Here is a 24,603-nt window from a genome sequence, read left to right on the forward strand (position 1 = left end):
TTTCCCTTATTCCTATTACCAGAGGAAAAGCCAACACAGCTTTCTTGACAGACTAGAACATTGGGCTGTATTTAAAGAAATGAAATTCAGTGTAGAGAAAAGTAAAGTCCTACACTTAGGCAAGAAAAACCAAAAGTACACATATAGACTGGGTGAAACCAGGCTTAATAGCAGGAACTGTGAGAGGGATCTTGGAGTCTTAGTGGACAACCAGCTAAATATGAACAAGCAAGTGTGTAGCAGCCGCCAAAAAAGCTAATGCAATCCTAAGTTGCATTAACAGAGGGATACAATCAAGATCAAGGGAGATACTAATACCACTCTATAAAGCCTTAGTAAGACCACGCCTAGAGTACTGCATCCAGTTTTGGTCAACACATTATAAAAAAGATGTTGAGACTCTAGAAAAAGGGCTGAGAAGAGCAACCAGGATGATTAGGGGACTGGAGGATAAAACATACAATGAACGGTTACAGGGGTATGGCTAATCCAGTGAAGAGAAGGAGCAGGGGAGACATGATATTAATGTTCCCATATTTGAGGTGCTACCACAGAGAGGAAGGGGTCAAGTTATTTTCCAAAGGACCTGAAAGCCAGACAAGGAATAATGGATGGAAACTGATCAAGGAAAGATTCAACCTAGAAATAAGGAGAAATTTTCTGACAGAACAATCAGCCAATGGAACAGCTTGCCCTCGGAAGTTGTGGGAGCATCATCCCTTGAGATTTTCAAGAAGGGACTGGAGTGCCATCTTTCAGAAATGGTGTAGGTTCTCCTGCTTGGGCAGGGGGGTTGGACTAGATGACCTACAAGGTCCCTTCCAACTCTGATTATCTGTTACTTTTCATTTTAATATTCCTGGGATGCTTTCTACTGTAAGAATGATGAGATTTGAAGATACCATACCATACAGCTGCTAGAAGACCCACAGGCCAGTCAGCACACAGAAGATCCACACATTTATACTAAGCCAGGAATGTTTGTTTGGCTTTGGCTTAAAATGTGGCAGGAAAAAAGCCGTAATGATTTGTCAGCCATGGTTCATGTGATCGGATGTGCTAAATTCAAATAACCCGCCACTTAGGACAATGTATGAATTCCAGGTATCAGCAAAGTATTACAGGTAGCCTTTGACTTATGACCACAATTTGCATTCAAAGTTTGTGTTGCTAAGCAAGACAGAATTTTGCCCTGTTTTACGACCTTTCTTGCCACAGCTGTTAAGTGAACCACTGTAGTTGTTAAGTGAATCCAGCTTCCCCATTGACTTTGCTTGTCGCAAAAGGGAATCATGTGACCCTGGGACATTGCAACCGTCATAAATCCATGCCAGTTGCCAAGCTTCTCAATTTTGATTACGTGACCATAGAGATTCTCCAATGGTCATTAAGTGTGAAAAATGGTTCTAAGTCACTTTTTTCAGCTCTGTTTGTCAGAGTTGGAAGCCATATTGAAACCAGATGCTCCCACCCTGCCCCATTTTGAGTGGGAGGGTGAAATTTCTTGGGGTAAATGTGGTTAGACAAAATAACATGCTTTTTGTAGTTCAAGGTCCTCTTGTTCTCGAATTGCCATTGTCAATCTACTCATTTCTGCACATTCCATTGTTTTCTTAATTATTTCCTCATCCATCGGAATTTTCTCATTTTTCCAATTTTGTGCAGACACAATCCTGGCTGCTATTAATACATTGATAATCAAGTAGCTTAACTCTTTGTTGTAACCCTCAGGCAAAATTCCCAATAAAAATGTCTCTGGTTTTAAATCTATAGATTGTTTTATCATTTTCTACAGCCACGTGTGTATTCTACTCCAATACTTTTTGGCTTCTGTGCACGGTTATTGTAACTTTGAATGATCACTAAACAAACTGAAGATGACCTGTATCCCACTTTTTCCTTTCTGAAAAAGTCTATGAATAAAGACCAACACGAGCGCATAAAGGAGGTATCACCCTTGATTGTAGAACACGCTGTTTCAAGGTTTACTTTTCTACTGTAGAAACTAATTTTCCAGTCTGCCGTTTCCCTTTGTTCTTTCTCCCCAAATAAACACGGATCCTGTTTCCTCCGTGCATTTTTCTCCGTCGCAAGCTCAAAACCCAAACATGAAACAAGATGTGGATAATTACATGGGTATCATTGTTCCCTCTGGAGTAGATGGTTATGATTTAAGAAGACAGCAAGAACACTGGAAACCTTTGCAACCACCTCAGACCGAAACCAAACCTGGCTTCTAAAGTTGGCCCATATATTTCAGACATCCATTTTGACAAACTGGCCAAGTGAGGTAGTGTAGAAATTGGGAGGAACAAGTAAAAAGGCAAGGGGGAAACCGAGAGACAATTGTTTGCAAGGAAAACATAAGGGTTTCAATCTCTTTCCTCCTCCCCCTCAATGTGTGCTTTCAAAACACTGTTGACTCAAAGGTTTTTAGAAGTGGTTTGTATTTCTTTCATCACAAAGGTGGTGATATACAGACTTGTCCAAGATCTAGCATGAGGTTTGGGGCCTCAGGTAGGACCATAACCCACATCTTGCCATTTTTAGTCTTAACCACTACACCAAACTGCCTCTCAGAAACCTGATATAAATTACCAATGCTATAATATTACGTTTTTATCTGAAGCAAATGGATCCCTCATGGATTATGCTGCAAAACTTGGATTATGTTCCAATTTCTTAAGCAGTTTGGGGAATCGGGAGGTAATTTTAATATTTTTAAAATGGTTCCAGCTTATGTAGATAACTAAACTCATCCTACTTCAGCAGAGATTTCTACTATCTAGTGCTCAGGTATACAGGTAGGTAGTCCTGGATGTAAGACCACAATTGAGCCCAAAATTTCTGTTGTTAAGTGAGGTTTTTGTTGAGTTTTTCCCCATTTTACAGTTGCCACAGTTGTTAAGTGAATCACTGCAGTTGTTAAGTAGTAACACGGTTAAGTGAATCTGGTTTCCCAGTTGACTTTGCTTATCAGAAGGTCATAAAAGGAGATCACATGACCCCTGGACACTGCAATCGTCACAAATATGAATCAATTGCCAAGCATCTGAATTTTGATCAGGTGACCATGGGGATATGTCACAATGGTCGTGTGAAAAATGTCATTTTTTTCCACTGCTGTTTTAACTTTGAACGGTCACCAAACAAACTTTTGTAAGTCAAAGACTACCTGTATTAAACTGCAGCTGCCATTAGCCATGTTGGCTGAAGAGTTTTGAGAGCTGGAGCCTAACACATATACCTATTTCCAGAGGCATGATGTTTGTTGATAGTTCAAGTATTGAATGGCTTAACACATAATGGATTCCGCTCTGAATTTTGCTCCATTTTCACTAATTTCCCTTTTGTGATGCACTTTTTCAATTGCATGTTTACAGGTCAAGATTGTGCCATTGTTTAGTTGCTGTGAAACATCTATATTACAACAACAATAATCAGTAAAAAAAAAATGGTACTCACAAGTACGAGGGATCTGTGTTAGCCAAATGCAGGATTGGACTGCTTAGAGGTTCAGCTGCTATAAGTATGTCTTGATCTATGGCCATCGGGAGTACACTATATCCACAGTAATCTATATGTTCACCTATTTAAAAAAAACCCAGAAAATTAAATGATCTTACATAGCACCCAAATACCTCCTTTTCCATTTGACTAAATTCTGCATGGGATGGTTTATGCTGAAGATTCTTAAGACACAGAGGTTATATCTTGGTTTATAGGACTGGCCTTCGCTAGACTGAAACAACTTGATAGAATGCATAATATACAATATTTAATTAAAATAACCATGGCAAAAGCACTGACGGAAAGGTAAAAAAATAATCAGAGCAAACCTAATCAATTTGTGATAAAAATAAAATAGTAATATATCAATAATAGTACAGATGACAACAGTGCTCTGTTGAAGAGTTCTTATATTATTTTGGGGATGTTAAGTGATGTAACAAGTGTTAATTCTAAGGGAAAACTGCTCCATGGCACTGGAGCTGTCAGAAAAATAATATTTCTTGGCTTTCTTCCCCTTACTTCATACAAGTGGGGTAGAGTATACCTAAAAACATCTCCTGGGAAGAATATACTGAACAGGTTAATTCATGCAGGAGGTGGCGATCCTGCAGATACCTTAGTTAGTGCCACACCTTACTGCCTAACAAACAAATATAGGCTATTTAAAGTGAAAAGGTCTGGCTGCCACTTGATTCTACTGCTCAAAGGTTAACAAAATAATGCATTAAAAATACTTTACCTATTAAGTTGACTCGGCCTGGTGCTCGGACATAAAATTTTGGTGTTGTTTTAAATTTAGATATGAACATATTTTTCAGCTTCAGCAGTCTGAAAAGGAGCAGCAGTACAAATTTGTCAGAGATACAGATGTCAAGGGATACATTTCAAAATCCAAGGTCTTCAACCAATTTGACAGGAGCAGGCTCTAGTTTTGTAGGCTAATGTAATTTTAGTATTCACAGATCATATTACTGCATTCCACTAATCACGGCACTGTTACTGAAAGTAACAGCAAATAATATTTACATCGGACACAAAGCTATGAAGGCTTGTATAGTTTTATATTATATGATTCTAGCCTATTGCAGTTTATTCAAAAATATCATGGCTTGCTGAACATGGCAGAAGAGAAATTTTGCATGCAGTCGATTCCAAATCCACCCCCCACCCCCCAGGAGATATTCCAGATGATGGGACAAGGCTTGTAAATTTAAGGCACATCCAAGTCACTATTCAATATATTTAATATGGCTCCTTAATGAAATTTTGTGCCTGACAATAATGACTGAAACAAAACCAATTGCCATTTTGAATCTGCACCTTCTGTTCATTAAACCTTGTTGGTCAGATGATGTTAAATTATCCAGTTTTATTCCCACAACTACTATGTAAGATATATCGGCCTATGAGGCTCCAGATCATCAAATGAATGTCCATGGCTGAGTAGGGTTGAATTGGATCACCAATTTTTAGTTCAGAATCTTAACTCAATCTTCCCCAATCTGGCATCAGTGGACATCTCAGTGGTTTATGAGAGATATAATCCAACCCATCGGATATCAGGCAGGGCAAAATTATCCTAGCAATGCATTGCTACCCAAGGAGCTCTCTCTTACATAGTTGCAAGATCAAACTTGGGGTGGATGGGCAGAAATATATCAGAGACTGGGGTGCTGAGTGTATTAAGGGCCCTGTTGCCAACTGGCCAAGCATCTCAGCCAAGCATATTTATTATGGATGTTTCTTGTTTTTGTGTTTTGAAATGCTTTTTAGCATTTTGAATGTACCGGTATTTTTTTTAATTGTAAGATATCCAGAATCATGGACTGAGACGGGCAGCTATAGAAATTGAATGAATGAACGCCTATTTTCTTCGGTTCCTTGAAAAACTCATAGGAAGCAAACTGAGCAAACCACCCGGAACTGCCCTTGTAATTTTCTGTGAGATTACAACTCCTCCAATCTCATGCACCTCGACCTCGGAGTAAGTAACCTGGGGCACTAGAAAAACCATGAGCAGGACTCGTTGCAAAGCGCTTCAAGGAAGAACGTCCTCTCAGCCCCCTGCCCCGACCGCTGGAGTTCAGACGCGGAAGGGGGAGCGAGAGTCCGACCACGCACCTCGGTTCTTCCACCAGCTGGAGCGAAAGGACTGGGGGCGCGTCGGCAGCCATCCCGTGCTTCCCCCACGATTATCAACGTTGCTACGGGGTTTGTGTGTGCGTGTGTGTTCCTTTTGCAAGTGGCCACGTCCGCTTCTAGCTCGGCTCACTGCAGCTGTTTCCTCCCCGTATTCCCCGCCCAGAGGCGCTCCTGATGGCAAAGAGGACGAAGGTCCGGCGAACGACCGTGCCCCACCTCCGGCTGCAGATGCGGAACTGGAGAAATTCACAACGACAGATGCAGGAAGAAGCGAAGGACCCCGTCTCTCCACCAGGGAGAGTTAGCCTATTCCCGCGAAGACTTCTGCAATGTTTATTTTATTTTATTTATTTGATTTGTCAATCGCTTACAAAACAATAGGTATAAGTATTAACACGAGTAAGAATACAGAAAATAGGTACGATTAAATGGGGACAATAGGACAGGGACGGGAGACACGATGGTGCACTTATGCACGCCCCTTAATGTGGAAACATCCACTTTCGGAAATAAAACATGCCCCTCCCTCCCTCCTTCCCCATCACCGATTGAGAAAATTGGAGAGCTTGGGTCTTGCAGCCGCTTTTTCAACTCATGCGTTTTATTAAACGCGCAAAGTTAACTAACGAAAAGTGGAGGATTACAGCATCTGTTGAAGGGCTGGTGCGTGTAACTCAAGAAAGGCGATGCTTTTTAATCAAAGGTGTTCATCAGAAAAAAAAATTGGTAGAGTTTCAGGCTTTTGCTAAAGTTGGGAGGTAACACCTAGTCCAGTGTTTTGAAAACTTGGCACAGTGGCTGTGAAATTCAGGGAGTTGGAAGTCCACACATCTCAAAGGTGCCAGGTTTGAAAAACACCTATCTAAGTTTTCAAAAATAGTTGAAAAGGCTGGTATAATTGAGGTTTCTTCCAGCCCTGATCTTATGTTCCATTTATGGAGATTCATTCACAGGGATTCATTATTGTATTATATCTATATGTCAGGTGTGTATACATATTATGCTAAATTATGGTTTGGAAATGAAAGACACACAACTGGCTGCTTTTATACATTGTGCAAGTTCTATACACTGTTTATAACCTCTGGCCAAACTGATGCCAAGCCGGGCAAATTGCAAAACAGGAAAACTCATCTCTTGGGCTTCTGCTGGTCTGTGCTGTAGTCATTGAAGCAGAGAAACTTGCAATAACTTGGATGGAGGATTCTGGGAGTGGAAATGCACACATCTTTGAGTTGTCCAGGTTGAGAAGTGTTGGTCTTTTAGGGTTACAGTTGTTGCATTTGAGGGGCCTTGCTGTGATGTGGCAGCTCTTGGAAAAAGCCCCTTTCGCCTCTCCCTGTATCAGTTGACTATTTAGTGACAGTTGGCCAATGATGTCAGGTGCACTGATAATGTTACCTAGTTCGGTCATAAAACGTCTGCAAACACCAAAGATTGGAGAACACCAAAAACTCCTCATTTCAACCCCAAACTACAAATATTCCTTTCCAAACTTGACCAAGGCAGAGTCTGATTCTGCCCTTCGGGGGTTCGCTGAAAAGCAGCAGAGAGCCGCCCAAGGGAGAGCACAACGCTCCCCTCTGCAGCCCTCTCTTAACAACACCAAGGCAAAAGTTTTGCACCCGGGATCTCTCCGCTTAAGATCCCGGTGCATCGGGAGGCCCGAAGCCTCATTCCAATCCCCCGAGCTGTGCTTTTGGCAACCCGAGCCGTTGCTAGGCAGCCTGGCTGCCAAAAAATAAAAACAACGCAGGCCTGGTGCACCCCGAATGAGGCTCCGGGTGCGCGCGACCGGAACGGCCGAGGCGCGGCGCGACGGACGCTTTTGCGTGAGAACCCCTTTCCGCGCCTTGCGCCGTCGCGTCGAAGGACGGGGGAGGGAGGGGTGTTGCCCAAGGCGCGGGGCATTGTGGGAGAAGGGGGCCGTCCGTTCGGCTGTTGGTCCGACCTCCGCGCCCCGCCCCTCCTCCTCCTCCCTCCCCCTCCCCTCGCGTCCTCCGGCCAAGATGTCTGACATGGAGGATGACTTCATGTGCGACGATGAGGAGGACTACGACCTGGTAAGGGGAGCCCTCGGCCGGCCTCTGCGCCGGGGGCCGCCCCCGCCCCTCCTCCCCTCAGCCGCCTCCGCTTCCGCCTCCCCTCCGCTCGGCCGGCGCCTTCGCTCCCTCCGGCTCCCGGGTGCGGGGGGTCTGCGCCAGCCCCTTGGACGCCCGGCTGCCCCGGGGAAGGAAGCGCGGAGGGGCCGGCGCGAGACTCCCGCCCCCTCCTCGCTCTCCCCGGCTCTCCCCGCAGTCCCGGGAGAAGGCCGCCGCCGCCGCCGCCGCCCAGGCTCCGCGCTAGGCCCCCTCGTCAGGCCCGCCCGGCTTGAGCCGCCTCGCCCCCGCCCGAAGAGCGGGATCCCGAGCCCACAGAGACCCGGGCGTCGCGCCCCCTGAAGCCGCCGCCCCTGGCCCGGGGTGGGGTGGGGGGCTGCGTGTGGGGGGGTCAATCCCGTGGAGGGTGTCGGGGTTCCTTCTTTGGAGGAGGAAGGGGGCCTCTGAAATCTTGGCCGGCTTTTCAGTTCAGGTAGCCCTCGACTTACAACCATCCGTTTAGTGACCCTTCAAAGTTATACAGATACAGATGAACAACAGTTGGAAGGGGACCTTGTAGGTCATCTAGTCCAACCCCTGCCCAAGCAGGAGAACCTAACTGATAACAGATCATCAGAGTTGGAAGGGGGCCTTGTAGGTCATCTAGTCCAACCCCCTGCCCAAGCAGGAGAACCTAACAGATTATCAGAGTTGGAAGGGGGCCTTGTAGGTCATCTAGTCCAACCCCCTGCCCAAGCAGGAGAACCTAACTGATAACAGATCATCAGAGTTGGAAGGGGGCCTTGTAGGTCATCTAGTCCAACCCCCTGCCCAAGCAGGAGAACCTAACTGATAACAGATCATCAGAGTTGGAAGGGGGCCTTGTAGGTCATCTAGTCCAACCCCCTGCCCAAGCAGGAGAACCTAACTGATAACAGATTATCAGAGTTGGAAGGGGGCCTTGTAGGTCATCTAATCCACCACCACCCTGCCCAAGCGGGAGACCCTACACCATTTCTGACAAATGGCAGTCCAGTCTCTCCTTGAAAGCTTCCACTGATGAAGCTCCCACAGCTTCCGAGGGCAACTTCTGTTCCATTGGTTGATTGTTCTACCTACACCATTTCTGACAGATACTTCGAAGTTACACTGAAAAAAGGTTGACTTGTGACCGTTTTCCACACTTAACGACCGCTGCAGCAAAAAGAAAAAAAAACCCATGCTCACATGACTTATGCTCCTGACGTTTGGCAACTGGCTCACAGTTATGACAGTTGCAATGTCCCCGGGATGGCGGGTTCCCCTTTGGCAGCTTCCTAACCAGGCAAAGTCAATGGGGGAAGCCAGATGCACTGAACAACAGGGTTGCTAATTTAACGACGGCAGGGCTGTGGCGAGGAACATCGTAAAACGGGGCAAAGCTCGCTTAATCAATTTCACACTTAGCAATATGAAGGTTGGGCTCAGTTGTAAGTTGAGGACCACCTGCGTTTCATTCCTGCCTGGGAGTGTGGTTTTGTTGATCTTTGTGGTCCTAGAAGGGGAAGACGACTTGATGGCCCATAATTAGTTTTTCATAGGAGTCTCAGTCAAACTTCATTATCCAATTGATTATCCTTGTTATTTCTTTTTATGTGTGTATTAGGAGTTTGTGGGTGTATGTATGTATGTTGGCAGTTGCATTCTTTATAGGGAGTTTTTCCTCCTGCATGGTAAAAGGCCTCTATTTTGATGTGATTTGACAGGTGTTGTAGAAGGCACTTCTGAAAATGAGTGACTAATCCACTGAACAAATACATATCGATTCATTTTGTGCTGTAGGAAAAGTTGTAATTCTGCTTTAGGTGAATATGTGGGTTTTGTGATTTTTTTGCAGCGTTCTGATGCTTAGTGGTCATTTTATTACACAAATATAACATTTTTAATCATGTAAGCTGCCTTGTGTCGCTGTGAGCAAGTAGGTGGCAATGTAAAATTTCCAAATAAATAAAACCAAATACATGGATCTTTCCAGTAATTCAGTGGTTCTCAACCTTTTCTTCCCCACGAACGCCCTTTAAATATCTTTTGTGGCCATGGACCTCCAAGACTTAATCCAAGATTTTAATCATAACATTTCTTCAAGCCTTATCGGACCCCCCCCCCATTATGACATTGTGGCTCCCAGAGGTCTGCGGACTACAGATTGACCACCACTGCAATAATTAATAAAATCGAAAACAAGTTGATTGGCATGTTTTCTAAATTGAAATTCTTGTTTGTAGGTTTGTGGGAGTACTTGCTAACTTTTGAAAACACTGATTACATAGTACTCTCCACAAGTTTTTTTCAAGAGGCATGGTGTGGCTATTTATTGCAGTAGATTACATGTGTGTCCCTTTTAAAATTTGGCTCCTAGCATCTTCGTTTAAAAATCAAAGCGACTATAACTAGGAGATACTCTTGTTTAAGGTCTTGGAGAGCAAATAGGGTAGTCAGGTATGGCTTTTCCAGGTGTAGATCATTTGTAAAACATGATCTACTGGGTTGTATGAATCCCATCATTCATGACAAATTCAGTGAATCTAGTGAATTTAGCTTGTAGTATACAGTAAACACAACCAGAATCTCCTTAGCCACAAAACAACTTGTCCTTGAATATCATATTGAAAGCACATAGGGGATAGCTTGATGGAAGCATTAGTTGATTCCAGATGACAGTAGACTATTGGGCCTTCATCTGATCCAGCAAGCAGCATTAATTAATTATTCAGGCTACTTTCTTTCATAGCAGAAATCTTTCTGAAACCTACCAGTAGTTATGAATTACTCCATTTCTCATATTTTTAACCTAATCCAGGAAAGATTAACGCTTGGGCTGATGAAATCTATGTAAAAATTAAAAATATAAGTTTTGATGTATTTATGAGAGTTGCTTTTAACTGCATGGATTGTTTGACTTATGTTTTGTTCCATAGGACAAACTACAAAAACCATCCCTTTTCAAATTGTTAAAGCAGCTAAGGATGTGTGGCAACTTAAGAAGCCACTGCTAGCTATTTGCACTACAAATCATCCCCCCCCCCCATTCATTTCTACACCGTATGCACACTTTTCTTTGGCGCGTACCTCTTTAATTGATTAAAATTTAATGTTCTCAGCTGACATGTATATATATATTTACCCTTTTTAAAATACAGGAATATTCTGAAGACAGCAACTCTGAACCAAATGTAGATTTGGAGAATCAGTATTACAATTCCAAAGCCTTGAAGGAGGATGATCCCAAAGCAGCACTGAGCAGTTTTCAAAAGGTTTATAGTTTTAATTTTTCATATTGGTATACATTCGTTGGTCAAATATTTTGGTTTATTAGGCTTTTTATGTGTGATAGCTTGGTGCAGGTGAAATCCTGTTGTCAAATAATCCTGGGATATTGCCATATTTCACTTTTAATATCATTTATGATAGATGATGTCACTTATTATAGTATTGGGAAACCTATCTGGAATATCACTGCTCTCATGTCTGGTTCAGGGAGGACTGAGCTTACCTACTTAAAATCTCCTCAATGCTACTTAGAAGTATGTAAGACTTTTTGCTTGTGGGAACATTTATTTTAAGAATAATGCATCTTATTGTTGCTACTTTTGAATTTTTAAAAATATTTCTACAACTGGGTCCTCATAGTGATGGATCACACATTGCCTCTTCTCTTCTTATCTGCCTTCTTTAGTTCCTGTTTTAGTCACTGCAATGTAGGTAGATTCAGTTGCTGAACTGACAACTAACTTCTTTGAAAATAATTTCTGCATAAAGCTGCTGGGTGTTTTTTTGTTGTAATAAATCCAGAAGAACAACTTGAAATCAGGACACGGACATTCAAGGATGAAATACAGAAATTATAAAAACTGCTGCTTTACAGAGAACAGAAGACCTTTTCCTGAAACAAAAAAAAAATGCTGACTAGGATTTACTGTAGCTCTTGATGAATCTGTAAGTATCAAAATTGAAAAATATTATCTTTCTCTGTTTTTTAGGTTTTGGAGCTTGAAGGTGAAAAAGGAGAATGGGGATTCAAAGCATTAAAACAGATGATAAAAATAAATTTCAAACTGGTAAGATGTGTATCATTTTTACTTGGGTTTTTCCTGTAAGAACTAAGCCACATCAAAATGGGAGAAAATTGTCATTAGCAAAGTATGATCTCTGCAAAATGAGTGGAAGAGCACTGGCAGAACTTCAAGGCATGTATCCAGTTACACAGGCTTTGCCCTATTTTTAAATTTACTAACTAGACTCATCTTCAGTTTGAAATGCATTGTTATAATTCATAAATATTTCTTTTTCTGATAAAGACTAACTTTCCTGAAATGATGAACAGATATAAACAACTATTGACCTACATACGGAGTGCGGTCACAAGGAATTATTCAGAAAAATCCATCAATTCTATTCTTGATTATATTTCCACTTCAAAGCAGGTTAGATTATCTCTCCTTTCTATTTCTAGAAGTTGCTCCTTCTTGAAAAATATCTGCAAATGCTACTTTATTTCATTTATTATAAAAAATAATTGTTCAAGCTAAATAGGGCAGTTCATCACAAAATAGAGAACCATTTATTTATTTACCATTTATGACAAAGACTTGCAAATCACATGGAAAAAAAATCAATTTATTTTTATAATCTATTTCTTGCATGCAAAAACATGGGAGTAAAACATGCTTTCATGTACTGTTGTCCCAAAAAGATTGCAGGTCCTTGGAATAAAAAGGGACCTGTGGTTTTTGAAAATTTAATGGATTTAATGAACCGAATTTGAGAAATTTAGCAGATTTATATATCAGCTATATAGCATTAAGTTATGATCGTCTTCAGAAAAGAAATTGCTCCTTTCTTATAGCATGTGAGGTGGTGGGATATTTTATTTCTTTAAAAGAACCCTTCAGTATTGCTTGAAGGGTGTCTACTCAAACTTGTGGAAATCTTTATAGAAATATTATCCAGCTTTAACTTTGACAGATCATTGGGCATCTTCTAGGAACTTTTTATTCTTTGCTAATTTGATTTGGAAATTCTTAATTGTTATAATCATACTATCTTAGACCAACTTTTTAATTGTATGATATTAGTTGTTTTTCATGATATGCAAGATTTCAAAGACAAAGATGTAATCAAGATACTTAAGTAGATATGGAAAATCATTTGACAGCTGTAATCTTACTCAACACTAGAAAATGTCCTGTGTTCTAACAACTGCTATTATCTAGGACATTCCCATCCTAAACTCAGTGATGGTTGCACCATATCTTTGGACTCAGTTTTGGAATCATTTTGGGCTTAGCTTGTCTTGTTGTTCAATGTCCTATTATTTTAAAAGGTCTACGAATCTGTTTAGTTTGCTTCTCTTGGAAAACTGTTAAGTAGAACCACTTTTAGCACAAACGTTTTTGATTTTGCTGTTTTCTACCTCTTTCTCATTGTTCTTTTCTCAATGTTTTAAAACTATAATGTTAAAATAATATTGAAGTTGAAATCATTTTTCAATATCAGGCACCTAGAGTAGTCCCAAGGTGAGATAGGCAGCAAATAAATTGAAAACATAAATTAATAAAATATTGCTGAACATGTGTACTGGATCTTCAAACTCCTAAAATATCCTCAAAAACCTGAATTGCACAATGTATGATTCTGCCATTGGCATCTGTGTTGATTATTTTCATGGGCAGAGTTTCCTTAAGTCATCCTTATTTCAGACCCGAAAAGATAATAGCTGATACAGAAATAAGCATGGCACTAAAAAGTATGAAATCAGTATTTCTAATTGCACCTTAATTATAGTTGAACAGCAATGTATCTCACTGGAGGAAAAAAAAACCATTAATCTCTTTTTATTACTTTTATTTGCCCAATATAGGGTGATAATTTTGTAGATGCCAAAATAAAAGGTTCTTGGGAATTTGCAGCTTCAATGGCTCAAGCCAAATCATAGTATTATTCCATGAAGCACTAACGAAGAAGCAGATTCTTACAAATGCCTGGAAAAAGAGTTTGAAAACCCAAATTAAGCTGATTTTGTTATGGTTTGTCAATGTTAATGCACATCTTAATGCTGATATTAGAGTGTATAAGTTTTCAAAGTTGCACTTTGGGTGTGTTCATTTGACTTTATTAACAGGCACAAATTTGCTGTTTACAATTATAGAATTCTGATTTTTTATGTCAGATGGATTTGCTTCAGGAATTTTATGAGACAACACTTGAAGCACTGAAAGATGCTAAGAATGATAGATTGTGGTTTAAGACAAACACAAAGGTAAAATGGCCAATCTGGGTTGGGGTGTTGTTGTTTTTTTTTGAATGTTACAATTTTTAAATATATATTTAGGATTATTTCTATTTTTTTTAAAAAAAAAAATAACATTTTGCTTTGCAGCTTGGCAAACTATATTTAGAACGAGAAGAGTATGGCAAATTACAGAAGATTTTGCGGCAACTCCATCAGTCATGTCAGGTAAGGTGCAGTTTGTTCTCTGAGTCTGTTTCTCAACTGGTTGTAACTGTTGCAATCCTTTGTAGAGTATTTAAATAGCACAAGCATTTATTTGACAACAGAATAGTACTGAAGTGGTTTAGTAGGTGTATCTTAGAAAGATAATTAAAAAAAGAACATTTTTTGCATTGTGGGGTTCTCTGCAGAATTGCTTTGATGTGTTCTTCTAAAAGGAATTTTAAAGAGGTATTTTACCTGCCTTTGAACAATTTTACGACTGCAAGTGACAATCCTGCATCCAAAAGCAAATGTCCATTGAAATCGGATAGCTTAGCACTTTAATTTGGATTGTTACTTTGACGGACAGACTTATGCTAAATGTTACACATTCAAGCATGGCCAGTGATGCATCATGCTTGATCTTTCTGTTCTTTTACAAAATATTTGTCCATTGCTCCAATTGCTCTGCTAACTGCAGATCTGAATGGCAGAAATGAAAAAAAAAACAACCCGCAATTTTCATGTTCATGATTTCATTCTTAAACTTTCTCATCCAGCTCCATAGATCAGGGTTATAGCAGACAGCCAAAGGATTGATGGATCTTCCAGAAGTCTCTTGCTATGTCTTATTTGGGAGCTTTCAACAGCTAAGCTTCCCAGTCCATGTGGGAAATAAATTTATATTTGAAGCTGATGGTGGAATGGAGAATCTAATAATTAACTTCTTCACCCCTGGAGTTCTCCCTTCAGGTGCGGAGAGAGAACTGTGTTCTCTGGAAAGCTGTAGAAATTCAAGTTTATGGCTCCTAGGGATCTATACTGGATTTTGGTTTCTGTGTGTTGATTTGAAATGTATACTTTCCCCCCCCACCCAGTCCAGGCATAAAGATGTCACAAGATAGTTTAGAACTTGCAGTGCATATGAGATACTTTTTATAGATTAAAATCTATAAATAAATTTTATTTGTAAGTGTTTCATAGGAAGCAGAGAGAAAAGATGTATTCATGATTTTAGATTGCACTTTTTTTTTACTAGACTGATGATGGAGAAGATGACCTTAAAAAAGGCACACAGCTTTTGGAAATTTATGCTTTGGAAATTCAAATGTATACCGCACAAAAAAATAATAAAAAACTTAAGGCACTATATGAACAGTCATTGCACATCAAGTCTGCAATTCCTCATCCGCTGATCATGGGAGTTATCAGAGGCAAGTACAATGGCATCTTAAAGGCTAATAGATTAAGCCAGGAGTCTCCAAATTTGGCAACTTTATGACTTGTGGATTTCAACTCCCAAAATTCCCCAACCAGCCATGGATTAGGCTGTTGGAAGAGGCATACTGCTAGTGATACAGCAGTATTTTAAACAGGTTAAATTGTACAGAAACATTTTGCTTGATCCTGTGTCTATGAGAATAAGTATGATTTGGATTACTGCAAAGGGAGGAACATAATGGAAATTAGTATTTTAATAAATAGGGGAGTTAGCTTGTTGTTAGCTACAATTTATTAGGGACATTATTTGTAGAAATTACGTTAAGCTGGATATCAACAAGTATAACAACAGAATATTAGGGAGAATGCACATACTCTGTTATGTTTATAGATGTATTACCTAACATATTGAACATGACCAAATTTCTTAGAATTGATCGGATTGGGGTTGTGCCTGTGGGAAATTAATTAGGGTTTTGTGACGCTTTGAGTCCAGTTCCAAAAAGGTGCTTTGGAGTCCTTGGCAGGCAAACGTAACTTCTATTTGCAGCCCTTCAAAACAGCTTGTTTCTTTTCAGGATCATGTGGCTGTGGCCCTACTCATACTCTGAAACAGCATTTTGGAACTGGATCCAAGAGTTGCACAACTCTGGGGTGGCGGGGAGAACTACTTGGGCAGATGGTATCCTTTCCTTAAATTACTATGCAGATATGGTCATATTTCACTTCTTAATGTTGATGTGTATTACAGCTTGAATATTCTACAGACATAATGAGATTCCAAGCTTGTTGTCTGGGAAAATTCCCTCTGAACAAATGTATTATAGGTTGTCCTTGCTTACCGACTGCCTTGTTTAGCAAGTTTGATGTCAATGTGTTTGAAAAAAAAAAACAGCTTTGCGACCAATCCTCACATTTATGACCATAGCAGCATCTCCCACAATTCCAGGATTCCTACTAGGGTGCCTTTCAACTGGCACATGTTTATGACTATTGCAAGGATCAGAGTTTGCATGCTCCCCACATGACTTGCAACAAGCAGAGTTAATGAAGAACCCAAAAGTAACATTGCAAGTCGTGGCCACATAATGCTTTAGCTAATGGTCTTGGTGATTCACTTGGGAAGGGATGTAAGTCTGTTCTGGTCACATGATTTGCTGTTTAGTGACCACGGAGCTTAGTGATGGAATTGCCAGTCTCAATTGCCAAGAGAGGACCCACTGTATATAGGTTTACTATAATAACTGAACGTATATCCAGGATAGCCGTGTTCATCTTATACTTCCTTATAATGGGTAGTTGAAATAAGAGGTGTGATTTAAACATTATTCAATCTGCTTGGCCCTTTGTCAGTATTAATAAACAAAAAGTCAGATTTAAAAGGTATTCTGTGTTCTGTGTGGCAGAATAAATCATTAGCAGCTGTCTTAATTTTTCTCCCACAGAATGTGGTGGTAAAATGCACCTAAGAGAAGGTGAATTTGAAAAGGCACATACTGATTTCTTCGAAGCGTTCAAAAATTATGATGAATCAGGGAGTCCAAGAAGAACTACATGCTTAAAATATTTAGTCCTAGCAAACATGCTGATGAAGTCTGGAATAAATCCGTTTGATTCTCAGGAGGTACAGCTGACCCTTAGTTCATTTTTTTTGTCTCTTACTGTAAAAGAGATTAGCAAAAATATTTTTGTTATTGTAGAAATGTAAATATGTATTATTTCCCGTGTAGGCAAAACCATACAAAAATGATCCAGAGATTCTAGCAATGACAAATTTAGTAAGGTAAGAACTCTTGAACTCTTTCTTCTTAACAAGCAAAATGAATACAAGTGAATTTGAAACTGTGTGAAGTGGTAGAGAAAATTTGAAATTTGTTTCAAAAATTATCTTTAATTGCAAAAAGTATAAATTCTTTCATTAATGGTTGACTAGAATGTAAAGAGTACACCTAGTTTGATGCACCAGCAGTCTATCAATCTGTTAACACTCCTGATGCTTAGTTTCTATCTCAGTATTATGAAAAAAGCTATTCTAGTTTACCAGATAGTTTCTGAATTATTGGATGCAACATATGGCATGTGGATAAATGGGATTATGTTGTTAAAATCATATAGGTCTAAAAACAAAAACAAATGGGACCACTAATTCCTTGCCCCAGCTTTTACCTACAAACCCTTAAACTTGGATCAGCACTTTGAATGGTAGCCCTTGTATCATAAAAATAGAAACAACTTCATTTCACAACTTGAGAAATTATATCCTCCCCTAACCTCATGATCTGCAGTCTCATCCCCCTTGCAGGATTGCCTTTTGGGAAGGCTGCTATAGATACAGTAATAGCAATAGCACTTAGACTTACACACTGCTTTATAATGCTTTACAGCCCTCTCTAAGCAGTTTACAGAGTCAGTATATTGCCCCCAACAATTTGGGTCCTCATTTTATGGAAGGATGGAAGGCTGAGTCAACCTTGAGCCTGGTGAGATTTGAACAGCCAAATTTCTGGCATTCAGCAGAAGTAGCCTGCAGTACTGCACTCTAACCACTGCGCCACCGCAGCTCATATGTTCCTGTTCTGTCTCACCTGTGGCCACGAGGTGAGAGTCCAAATGTCCAAAGGAAAAAACACGAACAGACAATATCAGGAACAACAGAGTTAACTTTCCTTTGGCTGAATTCGTCGTTGGCAGATTTCCCAGAAGCTGTCTGCAAATTCTGATAACAAATTTCTGATAACGAGAACTATAAATCAGAGACGAATGGCAAACAGAATACTTTGTCCAAACCGCAGACGCAAGTTAACAAGTTTGCCCCGAACGGGGATTCAAAGCTAACATGCCTCCTTATATTCCTTGAGGGGTGTGTCAGTCTCTTTCCTGAGTCCCTGATTCGACGTCTCCTTCCAGTTTGTGCTTGACGTTTCTGCTTACGTCTGTTCCTTGCATCAAACCAACATTCTTCGGTTTGATCTTCATCCAAGGACTCCGGCACATTCTCCTGCTTATCTGCCGACACCTGAGGTATAACTAATGAGGAAGGTCCTGGAGAGGATGAGGATTCTGAAACTTCCAGCAAAGCAGGTTCAAACCCCAATGCCAAGTCCTCCTCTTCCTCCTGACTCCCATTTATGTCACTCAACAAGGCAGGCTCAAACCTTAATGCCAGATCTTCCTCATCACTCGAGCCTATGTCTTCTGACAGAGCAGGTTCAAACCTCTGAGTCACAACATGTTCCCCTTTGGATTGCAAATATAAATTTATGTGCCTGCTGTCTCCTTCAGTCTACCAAAGTGTAACTCTGTGCTCTTTCTCCTGCAGTGCCTATCAGAATAATGACATCACTGAATTTGAGAAGATCCTAAAGACAAATCACAGTAACATCATGGACGATCCCTTCATAAGGGAGCACATTGAAGGTACAGAAGGGTTTTTAGGTTTTTTTGCATTCTTCGTTTTCCACCCTGCCTGGATGTCCTCCGTTCATAAAACTTCTTTTGTATTGAAATAACATTAAAAGTACATCTAAAATTCTGTTAACCATGAAAATGAGAGGATTGAACCATGCAATTTTTACTTCAAAATTGGTTTGTGATAAGTTGGTTAATTAAAGGCCTTGGCGTCATATGTATATTTTTGAGTGATTTAAATTTTGTTATTTTAAGTTTTGAAAAGACAATTTGAAAATCAGTTATTGATCTCACGATATACAAGTAGTCTGCGAGTTACAGCAGTTCATTTAATGACTGTTCAAAGTTACAACGGCATCGAAAAAAGTGACATGGTCACATATTCAAAATTCAGACGCTTGGCAACTGACTCATGTTTATGACAGTTGCAGCATCCTCGGGTCATGTGATCTCCTTTTGTGACCTTCTGACAAGCCAAGTCAATGGGGAAACCGGATTCACTTAACAACCGTCTTGCTAGCTTAACAAATGCAGTGATTTGCTTAACAAACGTGGCAAGCAAGGTCGTAAAATGGGGCAAAACTCACTTAACAAATGTCTGACTTACGAACAGAAAATTTGGGCTCAGCGATGGTTGTGCTTGTACATATAGAGCATGACAGCGATCACAGGAGAGAGACATAAGCATTTCTTTTATTTCTAACGCTGTCCCTTATTCATGCAATGACCGTTTTGCTTTGGTTCTCTTCCAGAACTTCTGAGAAACATCAGGACACAAGTGCTTATAAAATTAATTAAGCCTTACACAAGGATACATATTCCATTTATTTCTAAGGTACTTGTACATATTGCTTGCATAGGATTTCAGTTCTTGTTACTTATCAGGAAGCGAGGAAAAAAAATGTTGCCTCTTCATATTTACGTCATTGAACCTCTTAACGCTGGGGCCATTACTTCTGCCTGTTGTTTTCCCCTTAGGAGTTAAACATAGACGTAGCTGACGTGGAAAGCTTGCTTGTGCAGTGTATACTGGATAAGTGAGTATTTTTTTTCCCTTTTCTTCAACAATAAGTTTTTTCAAGGATGTATTTATAGTGAAGGACATATAAACAGTGTATTTTTTTTCCAGTTAAAATGAAGTTGATGTTATGTTGCATGGTAATAGTAGAATACTTTATTCAACATTATTTGGTTGTGAAATAGTGGTATCATGTAGGAGATAAACTTACAAATAGGCAGCGGTTCCCAATATCATTTTGTATTGTTCTGTAAATATTGATTTTATTCGAAAACAATTAAGCTAGTATATACTAGAGACGTAGTCTCTGGTATATAGAGGGCTTTTTTTCCTCATAGCATTTTAATGTTAACTCAGAATAATAACACTGATTCATAAGGATGTACTTTAAAAACAATCAGATATCTACTGGTAAGGAAGCAGGTAGTTTATTGAATAAACCTCCAGGTGTAAAGGTAAAGATTCCCCTCGCACATATGTGCTAGTTGTTTCCGGCTCTAGGGGGCGGTGCTTATCTCCGTAACAAAGCCGAAGAGCCAGCGCTGTCTGAGGATGTCTCCGTGGTCATGACTAAACGCCGAAGGCGCATGAAACACTATTCCCTTCCCACCAAAGTGGTCCCTATTTTTCTACTTGCATTTTTACGTGCTTTCGAACTGCTAGGTTGGCAGAAGCTGAGACAAGTAGCAGGAGCTCACTCTGTTACACGGCGCTGGGGATTCGAACTGCCGAACTGCCAACCTTTCTCATTGATAAGCTCAGCGTCTTAGCCCCTAAGCCATTGCGTCCCTTAAGTAATATCTACCAAAGGTCAAAGATTCATAACTTCCATCAACCTTGTCATTCGATTGGATGATTTTTCTTCTTCTTCTGTTCAGTTATGTCTGATTCTCCAAGACTGGCTGGACAGGTCCCTGCAGTTTCTTGACAAAGTTTTTCAAAAATGGCTTGCAACTTCCTTTTCCTAGGGCTGAGAGAGAATCCCAAGGTCGCTCAGCTGGCTTTACGCCTAAGGCAAGACTCCTAATTTCTAGCCTGATGCCTTAAACATTACACCAGGCAGGCTCTCTAGATTGGAGGATAGAACAAAATAAAAACAGATCCTGGGTTAATGTTGGAGTATATCAGATTATCTCACTGATTACAAGTTTTTATTATGAAAGAGGTATCATTTCACTGTCACTTCCATTTCATCATGGCAGAACATTTCAAAAGTTCAATTTTATTTGTTCTTGGCTTTGAACCAAGTGTTGCTTTTGAAATTAATAAGTAAAATTTCTAATATTTCCTTAAGAATTCATTAATCAAACTCTCTTTCCCTGTAAAAGTTTGTTTTTTGTAATAGGAACCTCTATGTATGAGAGATGTTGTGTCTGCGTTGTTCAGTTTTTCCCCCTTATCTTTGTTGCTGGTTTTGTGTATGTGTGGTTTTTAAAAACATCAACTTGCATGCACTTGGTCTTTGGAATGTATGTAGAGTTTCACTTCTAAAGTGCTTGTTTTCTTCAGTGTATATCTAGTATATCTTTAGTATACTGTATTCACAATCTCCTGGTCATATTAATTAGGAATACTGTGTGGGTTTGGATTCACCCTGTGAATTCCATTTGAATCTAAAATTATAGTAGCATTTATCAAATTATAATTTGTTTCGAAACAGATTTCATAAACTCTGACTTGTAACAAATTCTGGTTAGTATTAATAGAAGCACCTGGATTATGCCTCTGTGTAATTAGGGGTGAAAAGAAAGGTGGGAAGTTAAGAGTATTGTGCAAACTTGTATTTACCCATGGTCAGAGCATTGGCCTCAAGGATGCATTCGTTTGTAATAACCTTTGTGTTTTTGCTTCTTTCAGCACTATTCATGGCCGGATCGATCAAGTGAATCAACTTCTTGAGCTAGATCATCAGAAGCGGGGTGGAGCACGTTATACTGCATTAGATAAATGGACCAACCAACTAAACTCACTCAACCAGGCAGTAGTCAGTAAGCTGGCTTAAACCAGAAGAAGCTATGACGAAAATCTACTTAAGGCAACAGCGCAGTGATGTAAACCTTAAAAAACTGGGAATGGCAAAACTACTGTCGGTTGGTGTGCCCTGAAATTATTGGAGTTACTGGCAGAAGTGCTTTTTTGATCAGCTGGTTTGTGTTTTGCTGCTGCATTTATCCCAAGAAAAAAAACAAACAGCTTTAATCTTCAGAAGAAAACCAAAATGCCCCGGGATTGATGCCGTGTTGACCTTTTGCCCTCACCATGCAACACCCTAATAATCTGCCAAGGGGCACCTTATGGCCAGAGAGAGAAGGTTATGTTTGTCATGATTTTAATTACACTGACACGTTCCTGTTGGTTTAAATTTAAGCATATTTTACCTGCAGAAAAAAAAAATCTCACAAAAAATAACCTGCAATAACTTGAAACAGCATACCCTTTTGAACATTTCCTCTTTCTCATGTATACATTGAAATGTTTGCTGCATTTTGCAAAATGTCAACTCTCCAAAAATGTGTCTGCATATTTCTGTACCTGCAGTGTAATAAAGGATTAGAGGAAATCCGCAATTATGGTGGCATACTGTCACTTAGGTTTCAAGCAGCAAAAATAAACAGTGCAGTTCAGAAATTGTATATTTATACATTTATTTTTTCTTGAAAAGTTTTAATTGTTACATGTGTGAGTTGCATTTGTGGGACTTGAAAGAGCAAGAGGGTTTAAAACCTTTTGGTGGGGGGATGCTGGCCTTAAACTGTCATAATCGGTAATCAAGCATGGTTTGTGCATTCTTTACATCAATGCTAGACTTTTCTGTTTGAAATGACACTCTGGTTAGTATGATAGCCATAGTTGGGTTTTTTTAATAGCCCTAATTAATTCCAACCTGAACCTTGCAGCTGGAATTAGAATGGATTTACAAACCAATTTGGGTTAAATATAGTTTCTGAAAATACAAAGGATGTAATGTTAACCATAGTTAGCTCTGAAATGAAAAAAGGCAAAAATTCTCAAATGGGACAGGGATGGGGTGGGGGATATATAATCTGACAAATATGACCTGAGATGATTAATGTGGATTGAGCAGCAGAATTTGGGGTGGTTGATACAGATTGCCTTAAATTGTCCAAGTATTTTGGTTTTGGCTTTTTTTTTTCTTTTGTAAACACTATTGTTTTAACAACCCTAATTTAATAGGTATATTTAGCTTTATTTAAAAGTATGTAAGTATGTGTTGTACCTGCTGCTTTACTTCATTTCAGATTTAGACTTTTAAATGTTGGCTTTGAGAATCTCAATTATAGTTGATGGGCTAGCGGCACGAAACTGAAGTTTAATCTTTTAAAAAAATGAAAGACAAAAGACAAACCTAGCCAACAATTCTGTATGGCTGCTGCTTGTAGGGAAAAAATGGTTAGTAGGTTTTCTTTTGGGTAAATTCCTCTGTTCTTACTGATAACCGGGGGACTGACATAATAAAACAACGGAAAGTTATACCAATTAAGTTTTACAAATGATTGAGAAGACATGGCTCAGAGTAAAAAGTTGAGTTCATGAAGATAAAAAATGTATGCACATTTGTGAAATCAATCAGTATTCTCACTAATATCAGTTAATTCAAAGCAATAAAAAGAGGCCACCTAACTTGTCATAATAGGAGAAAAAAAACTTAAGGGTTGTGATTTTTTCTTCTTCAGAAAAATATATAGGAAATACATAGATGCAGAATTGTGTATATATTTTCCTTTTGCTGTGCCTATCCCATAAGATTTGGTTGAACTGATATAAATGTGTATCAGAGAGATTTGAAAATGTCAGCAAAGTGTAAAAATTTAATATCTCAGGTAAAAAAAGACCTTTTAAAGAATTGGGTAGGTTTATTTCAAGGTGTATTGCTAGGATTAATTCTAGGGTATTTTTGAAAGTTAGTTCACTTCCATTTGCAACTCCAGTGTTTTCCGTATTTTTATGTATTTATTTTTCTGGTATTTTATTTGTTCATTTATTTACTTGCTTGCCTATTTAGTATTGATTCCAAGTTTGTTACTTCAGGGCATCTTACGTAAATATAATCCTACACATGGAACCAGCAATATTAGTGATTGAACAGATACACTGTCCTTTAAAACCTTATTATTATGTGCTGTGCAGTTGTAAGCATAGTCAGAAGTAAACCCGATCAAATGTAATGGGAATTGTTCCCTAATAAGCAGTCTTAATCGTGTATCATTCTTTACGACTGAAATCCTTTTGTTCCATTGTTGCTGCTGAATTAACAAACAGCACGCAGCAGAAGAGCAGAGTAGGGATATACGGAATCTGCAGATACTCCCACTCATCTGGAGGGAGGAGGAACTCTGGCTGTGTAAAAGCAACTGAGCATCTCTTGAAAGTACAAACAGAATAGAAAGTAAAATAGAGGACAGCATTTGGAGAGCCAACATGATTCTGGTCTGGTCGTGTAGGAGAGCTGAACTTTTAATCTGTTCAATCATACTAATAACTAAGTTGAGGCAGCTGCTGTTACAACATTGGGAATGCTTCTGTCACATAATTTAAAAGGAGAGTAGTAGTTTTGCAAGATGAACAATCACATTTATTAATTCTGGTGTAGGCTCTTTGAACTGATTCTTGCCTAAGGTGACACCTGAAACAGGAAGGGAGTTTTTATGCTGTAATACATATGGCAAAATATGAGCTATGTAAAATGCTTCTATGTGCTTCACTTCAGAAATTCTGACTCCACCAAAGGA

General features: G+C 39.5%; 2 protein-coding genes across 4 annotated transcripts in view; one reads left to right on the forward strand and one right to left on the reverse strand.

Moving 5' to 3' along the window:
• GALK2 (galactokinase 2) overlaps positions 1–5,839 on the reverse strand; it is a 46,410-nt gene extending 40,571 nt beyond the window's left edge. Inside the window, exons 1-3 of one of the 2 annotated variants that reach the window (XM_026709874.2) lie at positions 5,635–5,839; positions 4,253–4,341; positions 3,466–3,589 (exon numbers count right to left, since the gene is read on the reverse strand). In XM_026709874.2, the coding sequence (XP_026565659.2) occupies positions 3,466–3,589; positions 4,253–4,341; positions 5,635–5,687 (266 nt within the window). In that variant the 5' untranslated portion in view covers positions 5,688–5,839. The remainder of the gene's footprint in view (positions 1–3,465; positions 3,590–4,252; positions 4,342–5,634) is intronic. The other variant, XM_087941421.1, reaches the window with a different exon arrangement.
• A 1,805-nt stretch (positions 5,840–7,644) lies between these two features.
• On the forward strand, positions 7,645–22,485 carry COPS2 (COP9 signalosome subunit 2). 2 transcript variants are annotated; one of them, XM_026709650.2, is made up of 13 exons: positions 7,645–7,718; positions 10,913–11,026; positions 11,753–11,830; positions 12,071–12,196; positions 13,921–14,031; positions 14,152–14,229; positions 15,245–15,419; positions 16,872–17,050; positions 17,157–17,209; positions 18,746–18,843; positions 19,587–19,669; positions 19,813–19,871; positions 21,710–22,485. In XM_026709650.2, the coding sequence occupies exons 1-13, from the start codon at positions 7,665–7,667 to the stop codon at positions 21,852–21,854; spliced, it is 1,353 nt and encodes a 450-aa protein (XP_026565435.1). In that variant the 5' UTR covers positions 7,645–7,664; the 3' UTR covers positions 21,855–22,485. The 2 variants fall into 2 exon arrangements, with proteins under 2 accessions (XP_026565435.1, XP_026565436.1); XM_026709651.2 differs by having other exon boundaries at positions 13,942–14,031.
• The last annotated feature ends 2,118 nt before the right edge of the window (positions 22,486–24,603 follow it).

Source organism: Pseudonaja textilis, chromosome 13 (assembly GCF_049901715.1).
Source record: "Pseudonaja textilis isolate UNSWEBS1 chromosome 13, rPseTex1.2, whole genome shotgun sequence".
Classification (NCBI taxonomy): Eukaryota; Metazoa; Chordata; class Lepidosauria; order Squamata; family Elapidae; genus Pseudonaja; species Pseudonaja textilis.